At 43.9% G+C, this 22,957-nt stretch overlaps 1 protein-coding gene across 1 annotated transcript in view; it reads left to right on the top strand.

Moving 5' to 3' along the window:
* The window catches only part of ST8SIA4 (ST8 alpha-N-acetyl-neuraminide alpha-2,8-sialyltransferase 4), a 94,125-nt gene that overhangs the window by 5,702 nt on the left and 65,466 nt on the right, over nucleotides 1-22,957 (top strand). The window contains exon 2 of the mRNA XM_045021694.1: nucleotides 1,420-1,551. Within this exon, the coding sequence (XP_044877629.1) occupies nucleotides 1,420-1,551 (132 nt within the window). The remainder of the gene's footprint in view (nucleotides 1-1,419; nucleotides 1,552-22,957) is intronic.

Genomic DNA, 22,957 nt, shown 5'->3' with positions numbered 1-22,957 from the left:
ACCAGGCCTTGACACAACCTTTCGATACATTCTGGTGACCCAATTTTGGGTCATGACCCACAGAGTGAGAAACTCTGGATCAGTGATCCCCAACTTTTTTCGCCTGGCGGGCACCAGACAACGAGCCACGGAGGACCGTGGTGGTGGACAAGCATCTGCCGAAATGCTGCCGACAAGTGGCATCATCCAGAGGCGTCGCCACCAAAATGCCACCGAATTTTGTGGCATTTCAGCGACGACGCCTCGGGATGGCGCTGCTTGTCGGCAGCAAGCAGCATCATCCAGAGGCGTCACCACTGAAATGCTGCCGAATTTCGGCAGATGCTCGTCCGCCAGCCAGTACCCGGGCACACTTAGACGGCCCTGGTGGGCGCCGTGTTGGGAATCCCATCTCTGGTTTAAAGAACCTGAAGTTTGAACTCAGGGAGCCAAATTTTGTCTCGTGTATCTCTGTGCTGGGGTCAATGGGATTACCAACAAGAGGGAAAAATTTAGATTGAATGTTATTCTTGCTATTTTTATTTCTAACTTCTTAGGTGTACTATTAGATTTGTGTGATTCTTTGGCCCTCAAGCTTCCCACACACCAGGACACACCAATTCAATAACTGCAATTATTGTCTGTTTTTTAATTACAATACCTCTGTACATGTTCATGATCATCAGCCACCACTTCCTCTAGTTCACAAGGTTTTTCCACCTAAAAAATGTCCACCTCTGACTCTGCTTAGTATGTAACTATGATAAGATTATTCTTTGACACTATATGGCTGTGTGAAACGTGTGTGTGTGTGTGTGTGTGTGTGTGTGTGCAAAAGTTCCTGAAAATCAAGCTTATGTTACTGTGGGCATATTCTCCCCCTTGTTCCAAACTTGTACGGAAATTCCATGAGCATATCAAGGAAGAATATGCCCCAGTAGCTTGAAACTCCACATGTGGGGGACTTGTAGTATCATTGAGTCAAAAGAATTGATGTGCCCAGCACATGCATAATAACTGAGAAGTTATGTGGGTGGGTGGGGTTGGTTGAAAGCTAAAACTTAATGCATAGCTTAATAGTTGATGGGTGTATGTGATGTACCAGGAGTATAGGTTCTGGCCCACATCTGGTCAGTGTGGGCCCACATTCACAATAAAAGCTTCCTCTGTATTTAAGGTATATGATTTAAAGTAACTTAAATGTAATTAAAGAGTTTATATATTTTTCAGATTAAGCATTTCCTTGTATCTAAAATACCATTTTATTAGGTGGAATTTATTTTTTTGAACATGTTAAATGAGTGGAGATGGGGGAGAAATTCTTGCTGCTTTGCCTCATGGATATAAATAAACCCACACTAGTGTTTTGTGATGTGTAGAAAAAGCATCCTAGCAGCCCCAACCTTACCTTAATGGTGTCTTTTCCATATTGCATTTCAGAGATGGTGAGTTGAGTTTGAGTAGGTCAATGCTCAATAGCTCTGATAAAATAATTCAAAAGAGTGGCTCTTCAATCTTTCATCGTTCTGTAGAAGGCTGGAAAATCAATTCTTCTTTGGTACTGGAGATAAGGTGAGTGCCTTGAATAACACACAGTTAATTTCATATTACTATAGCCTATAATTCTCTGGGTCTAGCAAACTTATCTAGAACTCTTGATTTACAGTTTAAAGGTGGCTGTTGCTTAACAAAATACTGTGCTAGTTCTATTTAATGTTGCACGGTGAATGACCTGAAAGCCTGAAAAGAAGTAATACTTCCATCCTCGTGTATAAGAATGAATAAAATGGGAGCTTTAAATAACAATGTTTGTGCTTTGTGAGGGAGTAAAATAGTAGTAATATGGATACTTTGTGCAGTTTCCTTTTTTCCGTTAAGTTACTTGAGGCCAGAATGTGCCTGACACTAGGGTGGTCAGACTGTGCAGTAAGAGGAAGCCACAACCTCTCACTCTAGATGGTTACAGCAAGGCTTCCTGGACCTTGGGCCCCAGCATGGGGGATAAAGAATGGGAGATCACAGGGCTGTGGGTATGGTACTTCCTCCCCCTGTCAAGCAAGCAGGGATCAGAAAGGGTAGGGAATGTGTGGAGCCTTGGCTAGCAGAATTGAGCCAGTAGGGGTGGTAGAATATACTATATCCAGTGAAGGACTGTGGCAAATTGCCTCTTTCTGTGTTGGGGCAGCAGGGCAGTCTATGTACTGGCCCATATTTGGGGCATTGAGCAAAAATTCAATCTAGTCCTTAAAGTGGGGCATCTGTGCCCTTTCTATGTAACCATTTCCTTTTTTTAAGGGGCAAATCCTGAAGTCCTTAATCGGGTAAAACTCCTATTTATGCAAGAGTAGTTTGCCTGAATAAAGGTTTAGTAAGGACTGCTATATTGAGCCCAATGTTTTTATGTCTTGAATTCTAAAGCAAAGGGAAGATATTAATAGCACAATGATAATTAGCATGTGCAAAGTTGTGGTAAAAGGAATCTGTGGGATACTTATGACTATGGAGATTTCGGAAAGCTTATGCTGTGAGTGACCTCGGTGCCTCACCATTATAACAATTACTGAACAGTGATTGTGATGACTTGCATTTCAGTGATTTCATTGCTTTTTAAGGAAATAATGATTCTAAATTTTAAATTAAACATATGATTCATAGATTGGGCTACATCACATATTAATTATATTGATTACTGAAGAATTCCCAGTTATCACTCTGAGGTTTGACAGGTTCTTGTCCCAAGATCAGGCCCAGTATTAAAATTACTGTTTAGTTGGGAACCCCGATGTGCACAGTTACAACATTCATACTTCAGGAAATATTTGTAATTGTGACCTTGCTAAATGTATTCATAAACCACTCTAACCCAGCAAGGCAGATAAAGATCATACAGAATGTACATCTGAACATCCATATACTCACACCAACCCTTGCAGAACAACCCGAAATGTTTGCCATAATTTTGCTCATCACTATCTTCCTCATCACCAGTGGCCATCATCCTGGCACCTCCCAAGGGCTACATCTCTGCCTTCCCAATCACACAGGCTGGGATACAACTTTTATGTTACGCTGATGCCACTATCTCTAGTGCATATTCATTCGGGGTTTTTCCCCTCTTCCTTATTTGTATTTCCTCACTCTACTAATTTTGAGGTGCCCTTCTCATATAGGTTAGTATATGAATGATCTCAATTTACTATCATATACCTCAATTCATTGCCTGTGACGCTCTTGTGGTCAGACATCTGCAGATGTTCCCATCCTAAAATATCAAAAGCTGGTGTTAGCTCAAGTTCCTGTGGTTGGCTGGTGGTGTTATGGACAAACTTCCCCCTTAAATACACTCTATTCTGGGTTCCCCAAAACTTACGATTGACCTGTTAGGCCATTTATCTGCACTTAAGTTCATAGGCCTCAAGCCTTATGCTAATTGCTGAAGCCAATGTCTTACAGGATACAGGCCTGTAGGTTCCTTGCATTACTGCTGAAAAAAAATAAATGCTAAAGCTAGCTCTACAGGCTACAGTAATCAGTAAAAGATCTCTAAAGTGAGACCTTTTATCTTCTACAAATACTTGGTCCCATTCTTCTTTCAGTTACACCAGTGTAAATTTGGAGTAAGTCCAGTGATTTTACTTACTCCAATTTTATGTTGGTGTGACTGAGAGCAGAAGTAGCACCACATGTGCTTTCTCAATTTAGTCCGTATATTGCTATCTTTACTAGTACCAAGTTGTACCTTAATGCGTGAGTGGTCCCACTGAACTCTAGTGGGGTAATGGGCAGAGTAAAGTGCTGCTTACAAATAAGGATGGCAAAATCTGTCTCTTAAGCTACTTTTTGCTTCTCTTAGTACTCTGGAGCCTATACGACTCATGCATAGTTGTTAATAGCTAAATTTTGCTCTAATTTACACCTAGTGTAAATCAATGTAATTCCTATATCAATGGGATTATTTCAGGTTTACATGGATGTTTGATAGAACAATTTGAAGTGGGGATGGTGAGTGAGCTCAAAAGAACACCTCTTGACTTTCAAATCCTTGGTTGTTGGGCTGGCAATTTAGCAAAATCATTGTTTTACTTGCAAACTGAGCATATTCGTTCTGGAAGTAATTGAGAGAACATAATTACGAAACCCAGTAATAACCCCTTTTTAGTCACTTTCCAAAATGTAACCATTTAAAACAAATCTATCTGGTTGTGCAGAGCAAACCATGAAGTGTGACCTTCAGCACTGTAGTAAGTATTTGGTTTACAGAAGGAAACACAGCATGTCATACAGTTGACAAACTTAATTTTCCCCAGTTTCAAGAAAGCAAAATATCACATTAAGACAAGGAGAACAAATGTTGAAGAGAGTGTCAGAGAAATGCTCCAAAGTCTGTTTCTAGAGATATATCTTTACACTTTTCAGAAGATTTTTGGTAGTTTTAAAGAAAACCATTGTAGAAACAATTGAGACAATGCAGATACAGCAGAAACAAAAATAACATATTACTAAGAGAACTTTTTTAAATACTTTGGGCATGTCTTCGCTATGGAGCTAAATCGATGCAGCAGCAGCATTGACTTAGCTCATTTGGTGAAAATGTGCTAAATCGATGGGAGAGCGTTCTCCCATCAGTTTCTGTATTTTGCCTTCCCGAGAAGAGTCAGGTAAGTCGGTAGGAGAGTGTCTCCCATCAACACAGCATGGTGTAGATGCTGCGGTAAGTGGATCTAGTTATGATGACTTCAGTTATGTTATTCATGTAACTGGAGTAATGTAGCTTAGATCAGTTTACTGCAGTAGTGTAGACCTGGCCTTTGTTAGAGTAAGTGTTTAAAAATTACATGGCTTATTAAAATGATGATGTAGGCTATAGTGTCATCCCAGGAACACATATGAAGAAGAGCATATGCTTTCTCTTAGTATAAGTAGGAAATATTTCACTACACCAGTGTGAAGACTTGCAATAGCTGCTGAACACTAAATGACTCCTCTGTTTTTGAGCCGTAGTGGTAATGAGCATTAGCATCAAGTCATGGAAGTAGAGGATCCAACAGAGAAGCTTTTAGCTGAATATGACTTAGGGCTGCATCTTGCCCTAGTCGTCAGTGCAGGGGGGATCAGGGATGCTGGCAGATGCATCTCCTTTCCAGGAATCCTTACTGCCAGGGTACATGCTAGTCAACAATGGTGGACAAAGGTTGGGAACAATTTCTGCAGAGCTGACCATGCCTTTTGGAAACAATCCATTGCTATATCTGGTCCCCTTTCTGATACTCTCTAAACACTAATAAGAAATCTTATTCTTCTGCTTCCGCAACAGGCTCTCTGTGCAACCTTTCCGCCCCATGCATAACAGTAAATAGGATCTGTCCCTTAATATTTTGTATACTGTTAGAGTCAGAGGGACTAATTTCAGAATGTCTCTAGCAAACTCCTAGAGTGTTTTCACTGCTAAAGTAATTGTTTAGCTTTCCAAAGTACATTAAAAGCACTATGTAGATCATGAAGATGATTCATACTCCTATTATTGCAACTGTTAGTGTGAATAAAATGTTTGTACTTGTGGTGTGAGGTATGCCATAGCAAATAACAGAGAGAGAAACACAATAAAAAAAAGCTAGTACCTATTGAATAATGTATAAAAAGTTGTCAGTTCTTTGCAATGGAGAAATAATTTGTGAAACCCTTAATGTACAGTGTACAGGCATTTTATAAAACCCATGATGGCAGCCACTGCTATGTATTACATCAGCTTGACACTCACCATAAAAAGTTCAAAATATGAAACATTTCTGAGTGGGATTTGCTTTCTACAAGGATAGCATGTTTCATTGTGTGCCTGGACCTAACAGCTAGGCAGCTGAAAGTCTATGGTTCATTTTGTACCATGTTTTGATCACTCTTCATTACTATTTTTGACTTGCTCGAGTAAATGACAGCTTTCTACTATCCACAGAAGTCCTAACTTTTTTTATTTATTTATGTATATTGAATCAGATTCTTGATGGTCAGATCCACACTGGTGGGAGGGTGAGTAGCTGCTAAGCTGTTCCATGATCAAAACTCTGTGGGGAGGTTTATGTCTGAGCTCCTGACATCTGTCAACTGGCCCTTGTGGATCCTTAGCTCCTGTCTCTAACCTGGGAATCAGCAGAGGCTGATATGGTAGCCCGTGAGAACATGCCGGGGGCTGTGGGGATGGAGGCATAATTAGTTAGCAATTGGAGATTGCAGCAAATCTGCTGCCTTCCCAGTTGTGACTGTGTGGTGGTTAGATGTTGCTTGTAATTATTAGAACTGGGAGCACTGGCTGTTGGAAGTCTGAAAGGACAGGAAACAGGAAGGATGTGGGAGGAGTAGAGGAGGCAGAGTGAGAGTTACAGAGGGTGCAACAGCAGCTTGGTAAAGAGGTTTCCACTTTAAAAATAAAGTCCTGTTGAAGTTTGTTAGTACTTTGCCTGGTTGATATGACATTTTGGCGACAAGGATGGATCTTCTGCCTCTGAACCCACCTGCACCCTTTCTGCAAAGCCCAGGTGAGCCTCCAATTGCTTTTACTGCCTGGATTCATATGTTTGAGACTTATCTGCTTGCAATCAGTGCTACAGAGATTTCTGAAGCAAGAAAGTGTGCTCTGCTAATCCACTGCCTTGGAGCAGAAGGGCAGAGTATATTTTACACTTTTCCCCTTGCAGATGATAAATATGAGACTGCACTCACTGCATTAAAGAACTTTTTTGTGCCAAAAGTGAATGTAGTAGCTAATCACTACAGATTTCACCAGCGTGAGCAGAAACGGGAGACTATAATGCAGTATATTGCTTCCCTGAGGAGTCTGATTGTAACTTGTGACTTTGGGAATATGGCAGATGAGATGATTAGAGACCAGCTCATTGAGAAAACAACCATGCTTCTTGTAAGAGAGTGCTTATTTCTAGAACCAGAACTTGCACTAGAAAAAGCAATAACCATTGCTACTCAGATTGAGTCAACTACAGCTGACGCCAAAATAATGAGCAGGGATACAGGAGGCATAGTCCAGGCTCTGACTCCTTTGCAGAAAAGTTCACTGTCGCTGCAGACAAACTATTGCAGGAGGAAAACTAATGAAAAGCCACTTAATCAGCAAATTCAGAATACAGTAAAAGCTTTCGCTATGGATCTCCACAACACCTTGCAAGCTACACAGGATGTCCAGCAAAAGTAGCTCAGTGCAATCATTGCAAAAAGATTGGGCATTTTGCTAAAGTATGTCGCAGTATCCAGTTCAATCAACAGGTGCATGCAGTTACAATACCAGATGTTACTGTGCTGAGTGTGGACAAAACCACTACTGCACATATTCCAGAACAGATAAAATGCACTGTAAATGTTTCCGCCATACCCTCAGGCACATCACACTCTTTTCAGCTAATGTTGGACACTGGCTCAGCAGTATCTATACTACCTGATTCCATCTATTTCCATTACTTTAAAGATGTGCCTCTTACTGAACCCTAACTTTAGTTGGTGTGCTATTTGAAAACATGGCTACCTGCCAGCAATAGTTACTTTTGGTGATTGCTGTGTAACTGCAGAGTTCTACTTTGTCCACAAAGGCACTCCTATCCTTGGCAGAGATTTATTGGCTGCTTTAAATCTCAGGGTGGTTAATGGATGAATTGATCTTTCTCAGCAAAGCACTCTTGCAGTACACAAACCAGTTTCAGCTGGGACCCAACACCAGGTTGAGGAGAAACTTGGCTGTGCTTATGGGTTTCTGCATAAAGTTAAAATGCAGAATAATGTGATGCCTGTACGACAGAAATTACGGTATTTATCATTTTCAGGCAGGGAAGTTGTTTCAGAGGAACTTAGAAAACTTGTTCAAAAGGACATTATGGAAGAGATCAACTCCTCGGAATGGGTTTCACCTATAGTACTGACGCAGAAGAAGGGTGGAGGCATTTGCCTTTGTGTGGACTTAAAGGAGCCAAATAAAGCTATTGTGATTGACAGCCATCCTCTTCCTCACAAAGAAGAAGTATTTGCAGAACTCTGTGGAGCAAAGATGTTTTCTACTCTTGATTTGCAGAGCGCACACCACCAGGTTATGTTGCATGAAGATAGCAGAGACCTCACAGCATTTATTATATGAGGGACTGTTTGGTTTTAAACGTGTTCCATACGGTCTCGCATCAGCCCCAAATGCCTTCCAAAAAATGTCATTGATTCTGAAGAATCAACATGGAGTTCAGTGCTATTTGGATGATAATATCATGTTTGGAAATACTACTGAGGAGCATGACAATAACCTGCAGTCTGTACTAAACTACATCAGCAAAGCAGGCCTCAAGCTCAATAGGTCCAAATGCAAATTTAGACAAACCGAACTCTCCTTTCTGGGGCATGCAATTTCACAGGCTGGACTAAAACTTGATCCAGATCATATCCTGGCAATTTCAAATGCTCCTCCTCCAACAGATTAGCAAACCTTATGTTCCTTCTTGGGTCTTACCTCCTGGTATGCAAAATTCATTCCCAATTATGCTTCTGTCATTGAACCATTATGAGAATTACTATGGAGAAGTTCAGCCTTATTGTGGACAGCGGATGCACAAGCTAGTTTCGAAACGGTGAAAGACTTGATTGTACATAGTCAAGTACTTGCACTGTTTAGACCTGCATTGCCCACAATTGTAACTACTGATGCTTCTGATTATGGACTTGGGGCTGTCCTCACACAACTTCATGAGGACAACACAGAGAGGACTGTTGCTTTTGCTTCAAGGACACTAAGTAATGCTGAGAGAAAATATTCTACAGTCAAAAAAGAAGCACTTGCTTCTGTCTGGGCTACTGAAAAATGGGGAACTTACCTGTGAGGCCGCACGTTCAAGTTGCGCACAAACCACAGCCCTTTGACGACGTTGCTCACCACGAAAGGACTGGGAAGAGCAGGATATCGTGTTGCTAGATGGTCTGCAAGACTATGAACTGGAATGTAACCCTGGAAACAAAAATGTGGTAGCTGATTCTTTCTCACCTGCCTTTGCCTTCACCAGATGGTCCACCGGAGGATGAGGATGCAGTAGTTGCGCTTATTACAAGCACTCTTACTGCAGTTACAAGAGAACAATTTAAAGCTATTTGTTCAGCGTGTTCAATTCAACAAAAACTACGGGAATTTCTGACAAAGATGGCCCAGTAACCCTAAAAACCTTGACCCAGTTTTGCTGCCTTATGTTAGAGTTTTTGGGATGAACTTTCTTTGGCTGTGTGCTATGAGGTACAAACAGGCTACTTGTGCCTGAAGAATTACAGTCAAAACTCATACATCTGGCACACGATACTCATCAAGGAATTGTCAGAACCAAACAATGACTACGGGATCTGTATTGGTGGCCAGGGATGGACTCTCAAACTGAAGCACTCATAAAATGCTGTGTCACTTGCCAAATGCATGATAAGACAGCAGTGACATGTACCCCTCCATTAGAGCCTGTTCCTCTTCCTAAATCTGTATGGGGAAGGAGTGGTGATTGTCATTGTAGGACCCTTTGATACTGCTCCAATGGACTTTTGTTATGCCATCACTTTAATAAACTATTTCAGTAAATGGCCTGAGATAGCGTTTACATCGCAAATGTCTTCTGCTACAGTAATTAAGTTCCTCTCTTCAGTTTTTAGCAGGGAAAGTAACCCCAAAGAACAGGTTTCAGATAATGGTAGTCAATTTACTTCCCTGGAGTTTGAAACTTTTCTAGCAGAGAGGAACATTTTACACAGAAGGTCATCCCTATATTACCCTCAAGCCAATGGGGAAATCGAACGACTTAACAGAAGTTTGAAAGAGTTTGCAAATGGCTAAACTGGAAGGGCGATTGTGGATACCCTTCACTACTGATATCTTGCAAGCATACCGAGCTACACGACATGCCACAACTCAAAGATCACCTGCAGAATTACTGCATGGGAAATAGATGAATTCTGAACTGAACATTGCTGGATTGTTAAAGGCACGACCTGAGCCCCAACCGAGGATGATGTGAGGAAAAACAGTTGAACAGAACCAAGCAAAGTATAAGGCTTTCACAGACAAGTGGCGAGTGCTAAGGAACCAAAGTTTGAGGGTGGTTCCTTCGTTAGAATACAAAAAACTGGAATCTTACGCAAAGGGGACCATAAATTCACAGCTCCTCTTAAAATCATAGAGAAGAAGGGATGTTACACCTATTGACTTTCTGATGGGTGGGTATGGAATGCTACTTATCTTGCACCTGCCTATGCACCAAGAGGAGATTATGCCAACGCCCAGTCTGCATTGGATGACTTCACCATAGTATCAACACAAGACATTGCATTGGAACCGGGGCTTGAGAGACGGCCTCTCATACCCAAACGACCACCTGTCTGGATTAGAGACTATGTTATGTAGTAGCGACAGTGTTTTCAGTGTAATATTTCTGCCATTAGTATAGTGTCTTGTTTCCTATTTGTTCCTGTGGCTAGAACAACGTTTAATTTAATTGGGAGAGTTTCTTAAGAGAGGAGGGATTGTGGTGTTTAGATGTTTAGATTATTAGAACTGGGAGCACTGGCTGTTGGGAGTCTGAAAGGACAGGAAACAGGAAGGAAGGGGGAGGAGTTGAGGAGGCAGGATGAGAGTTATAGAGGATGCAGCAGCAGCTTGGTAAAGAGGTTTACACTTAAAAATAAAGTCCTGTTGAGGTTTGTTAGTACCTTGCCTGGTTGATACGACATCTTAGATACAACCTCCTAGGTGTTCAGAGTCCCACTCAGTGTGTGTGACCTTCTTCTTCTTTCACCTCCCTTAAACTCCAATACTGTGTAAACTGTTGGGGGGTTGAATCCTTTGACGGAAAGCAAGGAGAAAATTACCCAAGTGTCTAATGTGCTGGGTCAGGGAGCAATGAATGGAGTTTCCTGTTAAGTAAGAAGAGTGGAAGCCTGCAAAGTGCCTAGCCAGGACTTTAGTACAGGAAAAGTCAGTAGCTGTATTTTGTAAACGATCCTGCATCGATACTCAGAACTAAAATGATTGCCCTCACCTTTGCCTTCATTCATTTGTGAAGTCTATCAATTAGAGTGTAAGTTCCTCAGAGTAGGGACCTATTTTGTATGTGCCTTCTGTGGTGTGCCTAGCACACAGGTGTGCACAGTTTAAAAAAAAATTAATTGGATTGGATAAACTTGTGCTTGGTTCATAGGCTTTGCGGCAAGCCAACAAATGACATGTGCCAAATGTACTGAATGATTCTGTAGCATCTTTCTAAAGGAGCAGTTAGTAATGTATGAGACTTGCTAGTTGCTTCTATATATTTAGACGTTTTGTTTATTCTATACAAAAATACATACAAGGACCAAAATAGAACTAAAAAGCCCAAAGTTGGGCTCAAGTGAAAACACATGCAAGGTTTGCTATTTTTGTATTCTAATTAGAGAAATTAGTTTTAGCTACTGTCAAAATGATCCATGTGATATTTAAAAATCAGAGACTTTGTTTACAAAGATGCTTTAAGGCAATTAAAAACACATGCAGATATTCTTAATAGTGACCATTTGCCTTTAAGTAATCAGCAACAGTTCCTTGGAGAAGTTAAACATGAATCTTTCTCTTTTTTTTTAATAACGTGCAGAAAGCTCAATGCAATTACTAAATATATGTACTCAAAAATGTACAGTATGTAAAACAATTGTTAGAAGTGCTAAGTTAAGTTTCTTAGTGATCACTATGCATAGTAAGAGCATGAAAAGAAATACAGAAAAATAAAAATTGGTTAATCAAATTAAAGTATGCATTTTTCACTTATTCAAAACTGTTAAAAATCAAATACACTCTCATTTATCCAAATGGCCCAGGGGACAGATGCTAGCCCATTGGGGGCCCTAAGCTGAAATGGTTTTGGCCCCCCAACACAAACTAAAAAAGCAAATAGGGGGCTCCCTTGAGCTGATCAGGACCCTAAGCAATTGCTTATTGCTGCTTATGCCTGGAGCCGACTCTGCTGGGCAATATCCAAAACTTTCAGATAACTAGGCATTTAGATAAATGGAAGTGTTGTTAACTAATTTAGGACTACATGGGGGGGCACGGTGTGGATTTGGATAAATAGTGTTTTCAAATAACTGGAAGTATACTATACTACTTTCTGTTCGGATGCGCAGCTAAAGGCAAGCCCAGTTGTTCCCTGTGAAACAATAATGTTTTTGGTTCTCCCTCTTAATATAAACATTAAAAAAAAAATCTGTATTAACATAAGGCCACAGTCTGCTTTCAGAGACGTGTGTAATTCCTATAGACTTCATTAGGAGTCAGTGGGGGAGGAGGGGGAGGCAAAATTTGGCCCCAAAATGCTTATCTAAATCTGTATTCAGCCAGATAAAGAAGGTGAGCTAATACCTTTTCAGGGAAAGCACCATTTAATTGACAACAAATCGTTTTAACTAAATCTTCCATAACTAATTTTGAAATTAAGAACTTTCTCTGCACTCCGGATGGTATATGCTTAATGAATGGTCTCTGGTAAAGTTTTGGTAAGAATTAGGCTAATGTCTTTGCCAGGGCAGGACCTCTCAATGTAGTTCTAACAGCTTTAACACTACAGTGTTTCTGGAGTTGGTCTGGCTTCCTAGATAGTTATGGTGCTCTTTGGCAAGTTCGCCTCATGAGCTGTTTCTACTAGAGACAACTGGAACATAGACCCTGACCCTTTCTGGAAACTAGAACTTCCAGTGCTAGCTGGCTTGGGGATGTGAATCTTCCTAGGAGATAGGTGAAAGCAGGATATATGGTCTCTGTGGATCTTTCTGGGAGATTTGAAGTTGGAAGATTGTTCAAGAAAATGGACCAATCATTAGTGGGCTACAAATTAATCCAGAGCCTTTAAGTTAAAAAAGTCTATCCACCCAACTCTTCTTCAGTCTACACAATTCTCAGACAGATTGGAGAAGCTACCATTGTTTATGGTACTATGGCACAGTACAAATATTGCATTTTGAGCTATCTAATGATAAACTACATCTTAAGAGAAAAATGCCAGCTTATTAAAAGGAATCTATAGACTATCTCCCAGAAAGCTATAAATAAGTGTCATTGCTAATAATTATATATTGCTTATTAAATAATCTGCATTTATGTCCACAGTTTTGATAGAAACTGAAATCAGAAGCTCATATTAAGAGCGAACTCTCCAACAAATAATCATGTCAGCAACAGAGCTATCTTGTAAACTTATCCTGTAAACAAAGCTGTAAATTCTGAATGATCTTATTCAAATTATTTCATACATATGTATGAAAGACTGCCATTAATTTTAATGGGAGCTGGATCAGGACCTTCATGCATTTAAAAATAATTAGATAACTAGTGAGTTTATACTGTGAATTACCTATATTCAAATTAATAAGTACAAGTCACAGTTCAAACCAGGGCTCTTTCTATCTAATTTCTTTAGTGTTAATTGAGATAGAAAGTTATTCCCCACTTGGATGCCTTTAACATTTAAAAAGACACAGTAAAACAATACATGGGAAATCCTGTTTATATGCAAATGCGTGTTTGCTAACACATAATAGCCAGGTGCCTCTTAAATATTGAAAGTGTATATCAGTATTGAAAGCGAATCTTCCTGATCCCTCTTCCCTTATGATTATTTCACTCGGGTCCCTGAGAGTCCTTTTGACATTTTCACCTATTCATTGAGGCTCTCCATTGTGGCCACTGTCCTCCTAGATGTAGTCACCATCTCCTTTAAAAAGCCCCAACTCTGAAGGCTGCATTCCTATGTAATGAATATTTTTACGAGGATTTTAATTCAATCTGCTCAAATGTTTTTCTTCGTTCATTCTTTTTCTAGTCATTTACATCTCTATTGCAGGTGCCCACAAAAGTAGGCACATCAAACCCACAGGGCTTTTACGTCTATTAAACTTACGGGCTGAAGAAAGTCTTTATCTTGCTTTACAAAAAACAAAACAAAAATCACTTGCCTTACCATTTACCAAAAGCTTAAGGCATTTAAGGTTTTAATATCTCCCTTTCTGCTTCATTATTCTTGGTCCCTCATGCATGCTACATCATCAGATGTCCTTGCTCTGATGCTACTTCATACATTCACAAGAGCCCTAAAATAGAATTTAAAGGTTTTCTCTTTATTTTAGTTAGGTTTAAGATATGTGAGATAATATTAGAAAAAAAAATCGTACAGTTTCACTTTCCCTTAGGCTTTTAAGGTAAATTCCAGAGTAGCAAATGTCTTGTAACCAGTTTCATTATCAGACATTCTCTTGTATCTTGAGGCAGTGACACAGGGTAGCTGACTGGCCTACATGATGATGTTGTGTTTTTGTCCCTTCACCTCTGGAGATTATTTCCCCCCCTTTCATTTCCCAGTAGGTACTTCTAAATAGCTTGTACAGCAGTTAAAACAGCAGGATGGTTTTCCTGGTAAGTATTGATTCTGTTCTAAGGATTAGCAATGCAGAATCCTCAAAGTGACTATAAGAAAATGCTATTTTTACACTCAACAAAATGCTTGTTGTGCATCCAGAGTCTTATCTGCTGACTTGAATGATAAAAATGTCTTTACAGCTTTTTTTCCTCCTGTTAGAATTGCAGAGCCAATGCTGAGGTAGAACACCTTTTTAGGGAAAGCTCCATTTACTTGATAACAAATCTGCTTTAACTAAATCTCCTTCCATAACCAATTTTAAAATTAAGAGCCCTCTTCTGCCTTCCAGATGGCATATACATAATGAGCAGTCTCCAATAAGCTTTAGTAAGAGTTAGGTTAATGTCTTTGCCAGGTCAGGCCCTCTCGGTGTAGTTCTAACCCCACTTCTGCATTCCATTGAGCACCTGCTTAACTTTAGACATATACTGTAGTCCCATTAACAAACGTAAGTACATAGCTGAATAGAGATGGACTTAAACATGTGCTTAAATGCTTTGCTGATTCGGGATTTGTAGCTGATGGTATTTGTACAATTGGGCTCTGACAGAGTGGACCAGATCTTTTCCAACTTCTTCATTATCCAGGAAATTGTTTACTAAGGCCCAGTCTACATGTACAGTTGCACTGGTGATTTTAAAAACTGATGTAGCGAAAATGGTGCAACTTTGGCTGTGGACAGGGCCAGCTCTGGCTTTTTTGCTGCCCCAAGCAAAAAAAAAAAAGGGGGTGGGGGGAGGTTGCGCCGGAGCCACAAAGCAGGGGAAAAAAAAACACACAGTGCGGCAAAGCGGGATGGGGGGCGGAAACGGTGTGGCTGGAGCGGCAAAGCAGGTGGGGGGGAAAAAAAAAAAAGAAAAGAAAACACGGTACAGCTAAAGCAGCAAAGCAGGGTGGGGGGAACAAAAAACGGCACAGCTGGAGCGGCAAAGCATGAGGGAAAAAAACCCCTGTGGTGCGGCAAAGGCCGGGGGGGGGGGGCAAAATAAAAACACGGCGCGGCTGGAGCGGCGAAGCGGAGGGCGGGAGGGACAATGGCGCGGCTGGCAAAACGGGAAAAAACAAACAAAAAACCCCACAGGGCGGCCCGACCCAGGGTGCAGGGGGACTCCCTGTGCTGCAGAGTGCGCGCCCGGTCTAGTGGGGGGGGGGGGGGGAGAAGGGGGCGGCCAGCGCTTCAGCAAGTAGTTCACCCCGCGGCCCCGACTGCCGCGCTGCCTGCGGGAGGGCTCTGCGCTGCTCCGGTCGGTGGGGAGGGAAGGGCATGGGCTGCCCTGCGGAGTTTGCTGCAGGGCGCTCCCCTCCATCACCCCTACAGGGCGGCCAGAGCAGCAAACAAAAAAAAAACAAAAAGCAGCCGTGCTGCCCTAGGATTGGGCGGGATGCCGCCCCCTAGAATCTGCCGCCCCAAGCACCAGCTTGCTCAGCTGGTGCCTGGAGCCGGCCCTGGCTGTGGACACTCTTAGATTGGTTTAAACCTGGCTGTTTGGCTTGCAGAGGTGCAAGCTCATAGACTTTAAGGTCAGAAGGGACCATTATGATCATCTAGTCTGACCTGCTGCACAATGCAGGCCGCAGAATCTCACCCATGCACTTCAATAACAAACCCCTAACCTATTGTGAAGGCCAAGACTATAACAGGATTCAAAAAAGAACTAGCTAAGTTCATGGAGGAAAGGTACATCAATGGCTATTAGCCAAGATGGACGGGGATGGTGTCCCTAGCCTCTGTTTGCCAGAAGCTGGGAATGGGCGACAGGGGATGGATCACTCGATGATTACCTGTTCTGTTCATTCCCTCTGGGGCACCTGGCATTGGCCACTGTCAGAAGACAGGATACTGGCCTAGATGGACCTTTGGCCTGACCCAGTATGGCCTTTCTTATGTTCTTGTAACCCTTTTTCTGTAATGAGGGGCTCTACAAACCCCAAACCACAGCCTTTATTTTTCCAGATTTAAATCTTTGAGTGTCCACAGAAAGGTACTCTTAACTTGGTTTAATAGTGGCTTATTTTGGTTCATCTTAAACCCGTTCCTAACTGACTTAAGGTCAACCAAAATAAGCCAATATTAAACCAAAATAAATGTGTACATTAGGGTTTGCACCAATACAACTGAATTTGTTTATGTCCCTGCCAGCAGGTATATGGGATCTTGGGGAGCAATTACCACACGGGTGGGGTGCAAAATAAACTTTATTAATAAAATGCAAAAACAGGGAAAAGAGGGGTTTCTTTTTGGTGAACAGTAAGGGGGTTTCAATAGTGGGGTACAACACAGCAGGATACAATACAGTGGGTAACCAACTAACACTGAAGTATAAATGTAACAGGTAGCTAGCGATTTCTATGTAAAAAGGTGTGTCACAGCAGCATATAACCAACTAATAGTTATGGAAAAATATGTTAAATAACAAACAATTTTAGGTAAAATGTGTCACAGTGGTGTAAATGTAGAATGTGAGGGGTATCAGAGAGGAAAAAGTAACCAATGGGGTTTTGTGCTAGACCTCAGCAATACAATTGAGGTTTGGCAGTAGGAGCACAGAGACACAGACACACAGAGAACAAGCAGGCTAGGAAGACACAGAGAACAAGCAGGCTAGGAAGACACAGAGAACAAGCAGTCTGTAAGTTTAAGCAGCAAGGACTTCAGGGAAGTTCAGAGGGTGATGCAGACGTGGGGGAAAAGGCAGCAAAAACCTTATCTATCTTCTAACTTAATCAAACTTATATAAAATGACAAGCAGCTTATATGGAGCAACAAAACAACGAACTATAGCAAGGCAGGTGAGACTTACAATCTTAACAAACTATAACTTATTAAACTAAAGAAACAAAATCTGTGGTGCACCTTATGCTATGGGGAAGTTACAGAGGGCAGAGTGGTATGTGCCCCAGAATACAGCTCCCAAGGCAGCCCCCAAGGAAGCCAAGGGAGGTGGCTGCAGCAGTGGATACAGCTGAAAACAGTCCAAGGCAAAGCCCAAAGGAGCAGAACTTAGCAGCAGCACAAACTTATTTTCAGTGGCAGAGTGTCACGGGGTTTAAGAGAGAGGTTTTAAAACACAGACCAAGGTTTAGCTTGAGTCTGTGTGCTGGGGAGACAGAGCCAGCAGCTAAAATAATAAAATAAAAGTATAGAAAGTTTCACAGAGGGATTCTTACCATCCCCCAAGGCAGCAACAGAGGCAGAAGCAGCAAGAACATCAGAAGGCTCGGTACAGTCTTGATAATCAGGAGATCTCTCAGGCAGCAATTCGTTCTTCGTGGGAGGGGGTTCAAAAACGGGGGTACGCTCAAAAATAAAACGAGAGCGGAGAAAGGACCCCCAGAACCCCTGGCTGATCAGACCAGGCAGCAATGCAAGAACCTTTCTGAAGTCTGTTCAAAATGTCTGTTTTTAAAGGCAAACCCTGGCAGCTTCCCGCCAGTAACTCTGATTGGTTCCCCTTCTCACAGGGAGGAGAGCAAGCAGGGAAAAACTGCAGGTAGCCACAGAGGCATGTTTGGACTAGTCCTGAGCCCAGAGGTATGACTCATGCCCAGGATCTTAAAAACACAATAGTCTTGCAGCTCTGGATAGAGCCTACCCTACACCAAACCCAGGTTTTAACAAGGTGATAACAGGACTAACCCTTTGAACAGGGCAGTGGTCCCACTTAGCATAAGTGGCCATTCCTTTGAGAAGGGCAATGGCTTTTGTTAAACAACTTAAGGGGCCCTCCCTTTGAGAAGGGCAGAGGCCCTGGTAACAACTTAACAGCCAGGGAAGGGCGGCCACAGAGGAGAACAAGAACAAAATGGAGTAAGGGGACAGCTTTAAGAAACAAAATGGAGCTGTAACAGACATGCCCCCCTGGCCGACCTGAACGGGCTGTGAGGGGGATATCCCATGCAAAGACCAAAAAAAAAGGTAAAAGAGAAAAGAAAAAAAAATAGGTGTTTTACAAGTCGTCGTCTTCGTAGTATGGAGGTGGTGGTTTGCTGCTGTCCAAGGGGATGGAGGAATACCTCACCTGCAAAGGCAGGGCTGACACAACCTTACGAATTAGCTGCTTGACCACTGCCATCCCCAACAAAAAAGACTATAAGAATAAAAGCAACAGTAATAAGCCACTGCTCAATGGACTGGGCCCAGGATCCCACTGCTTATGCTCCTTACGAATCTGCATGGCGAAGGAGGACAGTTGGTCAGCCACGGCTGAGATGTTGTTCCACCCAGGCTGAAGGTGCAGGCAACATTGTCCCTTAAAGCGAGGATCAGGGTCCTCTAAGGCAACACAAAAGTCCTTCTGTAGGTTGGTCTGGATCAGAAGACAGTTCTGCTCGGCGTAGCTGGCTAGGATAATGAGGGCGTCACTGGTGGTGTGGCACGTGAACAGAGGCCGATGAACCCAGTCTGTGTCGTTGCAGGCTGAAGCTGGATGCTGTGGAGTCAGGTTCGTGAGGGGGAGGAACTCCCAGAGGAAGGGGGACCCTCCCTCTGAGGCCTCTGGTCTTGTACAGGCAACGCAATCGTGTGATGGGGGGACATCTGACAGGTTCCCGATGAGGACCTCCTGTAGGGCGTAGGCTCTCAACCAGGCAACCAGGGGGTTTTCTCGAGGCGGGGCGGCAATCATGGCGACTGGTTCCCCCCACTGGGACACCGTCTGGTCTATAGCTCTACTGCTGAACGGTGGCCCTCCATTGGTCTGGATCTCTTCGGGTGCCCCCCAGGCAGCAATTACCTGGAGAAGGGCTACAGAAACAGCTGGTGCAGTAGATCGCCTGAGGGGAGAACACATTAGATACTGTTTTGCCCCCGGGAGGGGGCCAATGAGGTCCATCTGCCAGGTTTTACCCGGGCTAAAGTGCTCAGGGCTATAAGCACCATGAGCATAGACAGGCTTGTTAGTGACTCGTGCCTGTTGGCGGCTCAGACACCCTTGGACAGCTTGGGTGCACTGCTGCCTAGACACACTCGATGTTCGTCTCCCTTGGTCAGTCAACAGCTGATGTAGGGCACGGGCAGGCAGGTGCCCCCACTCTTTATGGAGCCAGGTGATGAAGGGATCGCTGCAAGAGATAATGTTAACCTGGAATGTGTTACATTTATATTCTTGGAGTTGTGGATCCAGGCTGGAATGAAGAGGGTTACTGTCAGACCTGTGTGAAGGACAATGGGTAACAAACCATGGCAGCTTGGACTGTGCTGCCAGTTGAGTAACCTGTGCCCATATTTCTTCATGAGCGGTGGGCCGTCCTTCTCCCACCAGGATGGACACGCAGTATCTTGAGTCCACTCCCAGGACCACACATGTTTTCGGGCAGGCTGCCACAATGTGAGAGGCTGCCAACAGGACGCCTTCTGCTTCGGTCTTCTGAGCTGAGCTGGAAAAATCTAAGGGTTTAACTTTGAGGGTGTTACAGGTAGCACATAGCATTCCTGCTCGGGGAGAAGGCGATGTGCCCCCATCAGATACAATCCAAGGGGCATAGGCACTTAGTTGGCCAATAGCCCCTGGCTCAGTGGGAGCTGTGGTGGAGGAGGACTTAAGGGCCCAATGTCCAAATACCTCTTGGGCCTGGTAAACAAGTCGCTCCCAAGTAGCAGGGGCTCCCTGGAACTGGGGGGCCGGGGTGAAGGTGAGGTATGGGAGAAGCTGCACATGAGGCCCCTTTAGGGTGCCTGTGGCAGATTTACCCCATGGGAGAGCACACTGGACAGCAAGCATGGCAATGCCCACAGGACCATCTGTGGGTATGGGTCTGTATTTCCAGGGTGTGGGGTTGAGCAGTTCAGGCTCGTGGGGGGCACTGGCACCCGATAGGGTGACTGGTAGTGCATCGAGCACAGCTTTGGCCAGTTTAAAACGCCATAGCTCCTGAACCCCAAGGAGGGGCGTGGGTCCCACTAGGGCCCGAAATGTTACTGGTGTGTGGTTTATGTGTGCATGTACCTTTACCTCTGAGCGGGGCTCTGTGCTATTGAGGCCTTGCACATAAATGGTGTGTCCTGTGGGAGTGTGAGGGACGTGAGGGGGTACAATGGACACCTGTGCCCCCGTGTCCAGCAAAAAGGGGATGACAAGACCCTTGTCAAAAACTAGCGGATAATAGGGACGGGGGTCCCCTGGCCGGGTGCTGGCTGCCGCCAAGCACCCGGCCGCTATTCGTTTTTTGGCTGGGAAGGTTTTGGGCGCTCTTCCCATCCCAGAGCTATGGCCAAGGCTCTTTGCTGCTCACTATTGAGCTTACGTACAACCTCCTTAGTGAGGCCCTTGTACAATAAGAACCCAAAGATTTTGCGTTCTGTAAATGAATGCTGTGAGTACTGAGACCTGGGTTGTGGACTGGCGTGTGGTGGGGGAGGACTGATGGGTAGAGCTTGGGCTGAGGGCCATCTTACTTTCTCGAGGGCTTCATAGAGTCGCCCAATGGGGCGCCTAGCATACCCCCTTAGCCACAGAACTGCCCCAGTGTCAGGGGTGGTACTGCTATCCATGGCTAAGTCAATGGCAGCTTCGGCTATGGGTATCTCAGTGGGGTCAATAACATGCCTGAAGGCATTGACCTGGTTAATCTGGGCCTGAGTAAGTCCGAGAGGGTGTAGGGCAGGGGACCATAGCATGATGGACCCCCCTGCGATGGCACATCTCAGGGAAGGTATGTCCTTGACGCTTCCTCTGGGGACTTGGATCCCTTGAAGGGAGTGCTGTAAATGGAGGAAGGCCAGGGCTGGGACAGTCAGGGGCCATGCGGTGTTAGATATCACCGGGCTCCCTGAGAGACCCCGGGACCAGCTACTGGTCCTGGCTAGTACTATGCCCTCTTCTCTATTTACTAGCTCCTGTCCATGTTCCAGAGCCAAGCGGCCTAGCCACAGTAGTGGTGGCTCATTGGCTTCCCTAGCAGTGTCTGAGATGAACTCCTTCATCTCTGCTTTGGAGCGGGGTCGGAGTTCTGTCACCTGTGTGGTGTTGCCCTGGTCATCAATCTTTATACGACTGATGGATACTGGCAGGGCTTCACCAGAGGTGACAGTGGGTGCAGGTTCATGGGCTTGGGCCTCTAGAGGGGCTGAAGGTAGGGCTGGGTATAGTGGGGTTTTCTTGAGGGTAGATGAGGCCTCTGGGCGGATATATGGGGGTGGTTTTTCAGGGGATTTATTGGGACTGGGCAAGCTAGGGGTCAGTGGTGGTCCCTCCTGGCTAGGCTGGCTAGTGGCCTCCTTGGCCGAGGTCATTAGGGCCCCATGGAAAACAGTTAGTTTGTCAAGGGCCTGAGCCAGGATCTCATAGGTAACTGTGGCTACCCTTTGGGGCTTATATATGTCATGCCACAGTTTCTTGGGCTTTCGAATTTCATCCAGCTTTTGCACCAGTTCTGTTAATATCTGGTGGGTGGGGGACCCCTGCAAAATTCGAGGTTCAGGGGTGAGCTTAGATGGGGCCCCCCCGCAGGCTTTCATGACCCTTCCCACCTCTCTCCAGAGGCGGGTGGGATCTGAATCTGCGGCTGGCTCTCCTGCCTTAGTGCAGACTGGCCGGAGGCTGGAATCAGCAGGGCTGGCCCTGAATGTGGGGTGGCAGGTTAGGAGGCACCCCACATCAGTGAGCCCCAGGTGGGTGGTATACACCCTGGAGCTCTGGCCATTGCCAATAGTACAGACCCATTCTAGGGCCTCAGGCTGCTGTTTACTTTGCAGCAAGTGGTATTGTAGGTGGTTGGTCTGGTCTTCCTCTGTCCCAGAGGTCTTGGCCTCTTTCCAGGGACAGGGATGGCAGTAATTGTTACCCCAAGATCCTGTTCGTGACGCCATGTCCCTGCCAGCAGGTATATGGGATCTTGGGGAGCAATTACCACACGGGTGGGGTGCAAAATAAACTTTATTAATAAAATGCAAAAACAGGGAAAAGAGGGGTTTCTTTTTGGTGAACAGTAAGGGGGTTTCAATAGTGGGGTACAACACAGCAGGATACAATACAGTGGGTAACCAACTAACACTGAAGTATAAATGTAACAGGTAGCTAGCGATTTCTATGTAAAAAGGTGTGTCACAGCAGCATATAACCAACTAATAGTTATGGAAAAATATGTTAAATAACAAACAATTTTAGGTAAAATGTGTCACAGTGGTGTAAATGTAGAATGTGAGGGGTATCAGAGAGGAAAAAGTAACCAATGGGGTTTTGTGCTAGACCTCAGCAATACAATTGAGGTTTGGCAGTAGGAGCACAGAGACACAGACACACAGAGAACAAGCAGGCTAGGAAGACACAGAGAACAAGCAGGCTAGGAAGACACAGAGAACAAGCAGTCTGTAAGTTTAAGCAGCAAGGACTTCAGGGAAGTTCAGAGGGTGATGCAGACGTGGGGGAAAAGGCAGCAAAAACCTTATCTATCTTCTAACTTAATCAAACTTATATAAAATGACAAGCAGCTTATATGGAGCAACAAAACAACGAACTATAGCAAGGCAGGTGAGACTTACAATCTTAACAAACTATAACTTATTAAACTAAAGAAACAAAATCTGTGGTGCA

Source organism: Mauremys mutica, chromosome 6, assembly GCF_020497125.1.
Source record: "Mauremys mutica isolate MM-2020 ecotype Southern chromosome 6, ASM2049712v1, whole genome shotgun sequence".
NCBI lineage: Eukaryota > Metazoa > Chordata > Testudines > Geoemydidae > Mauremys > Mauremys mutica.
This window is presented reverse-complemented; position numbering and strand designations above follow the sequence as displayed.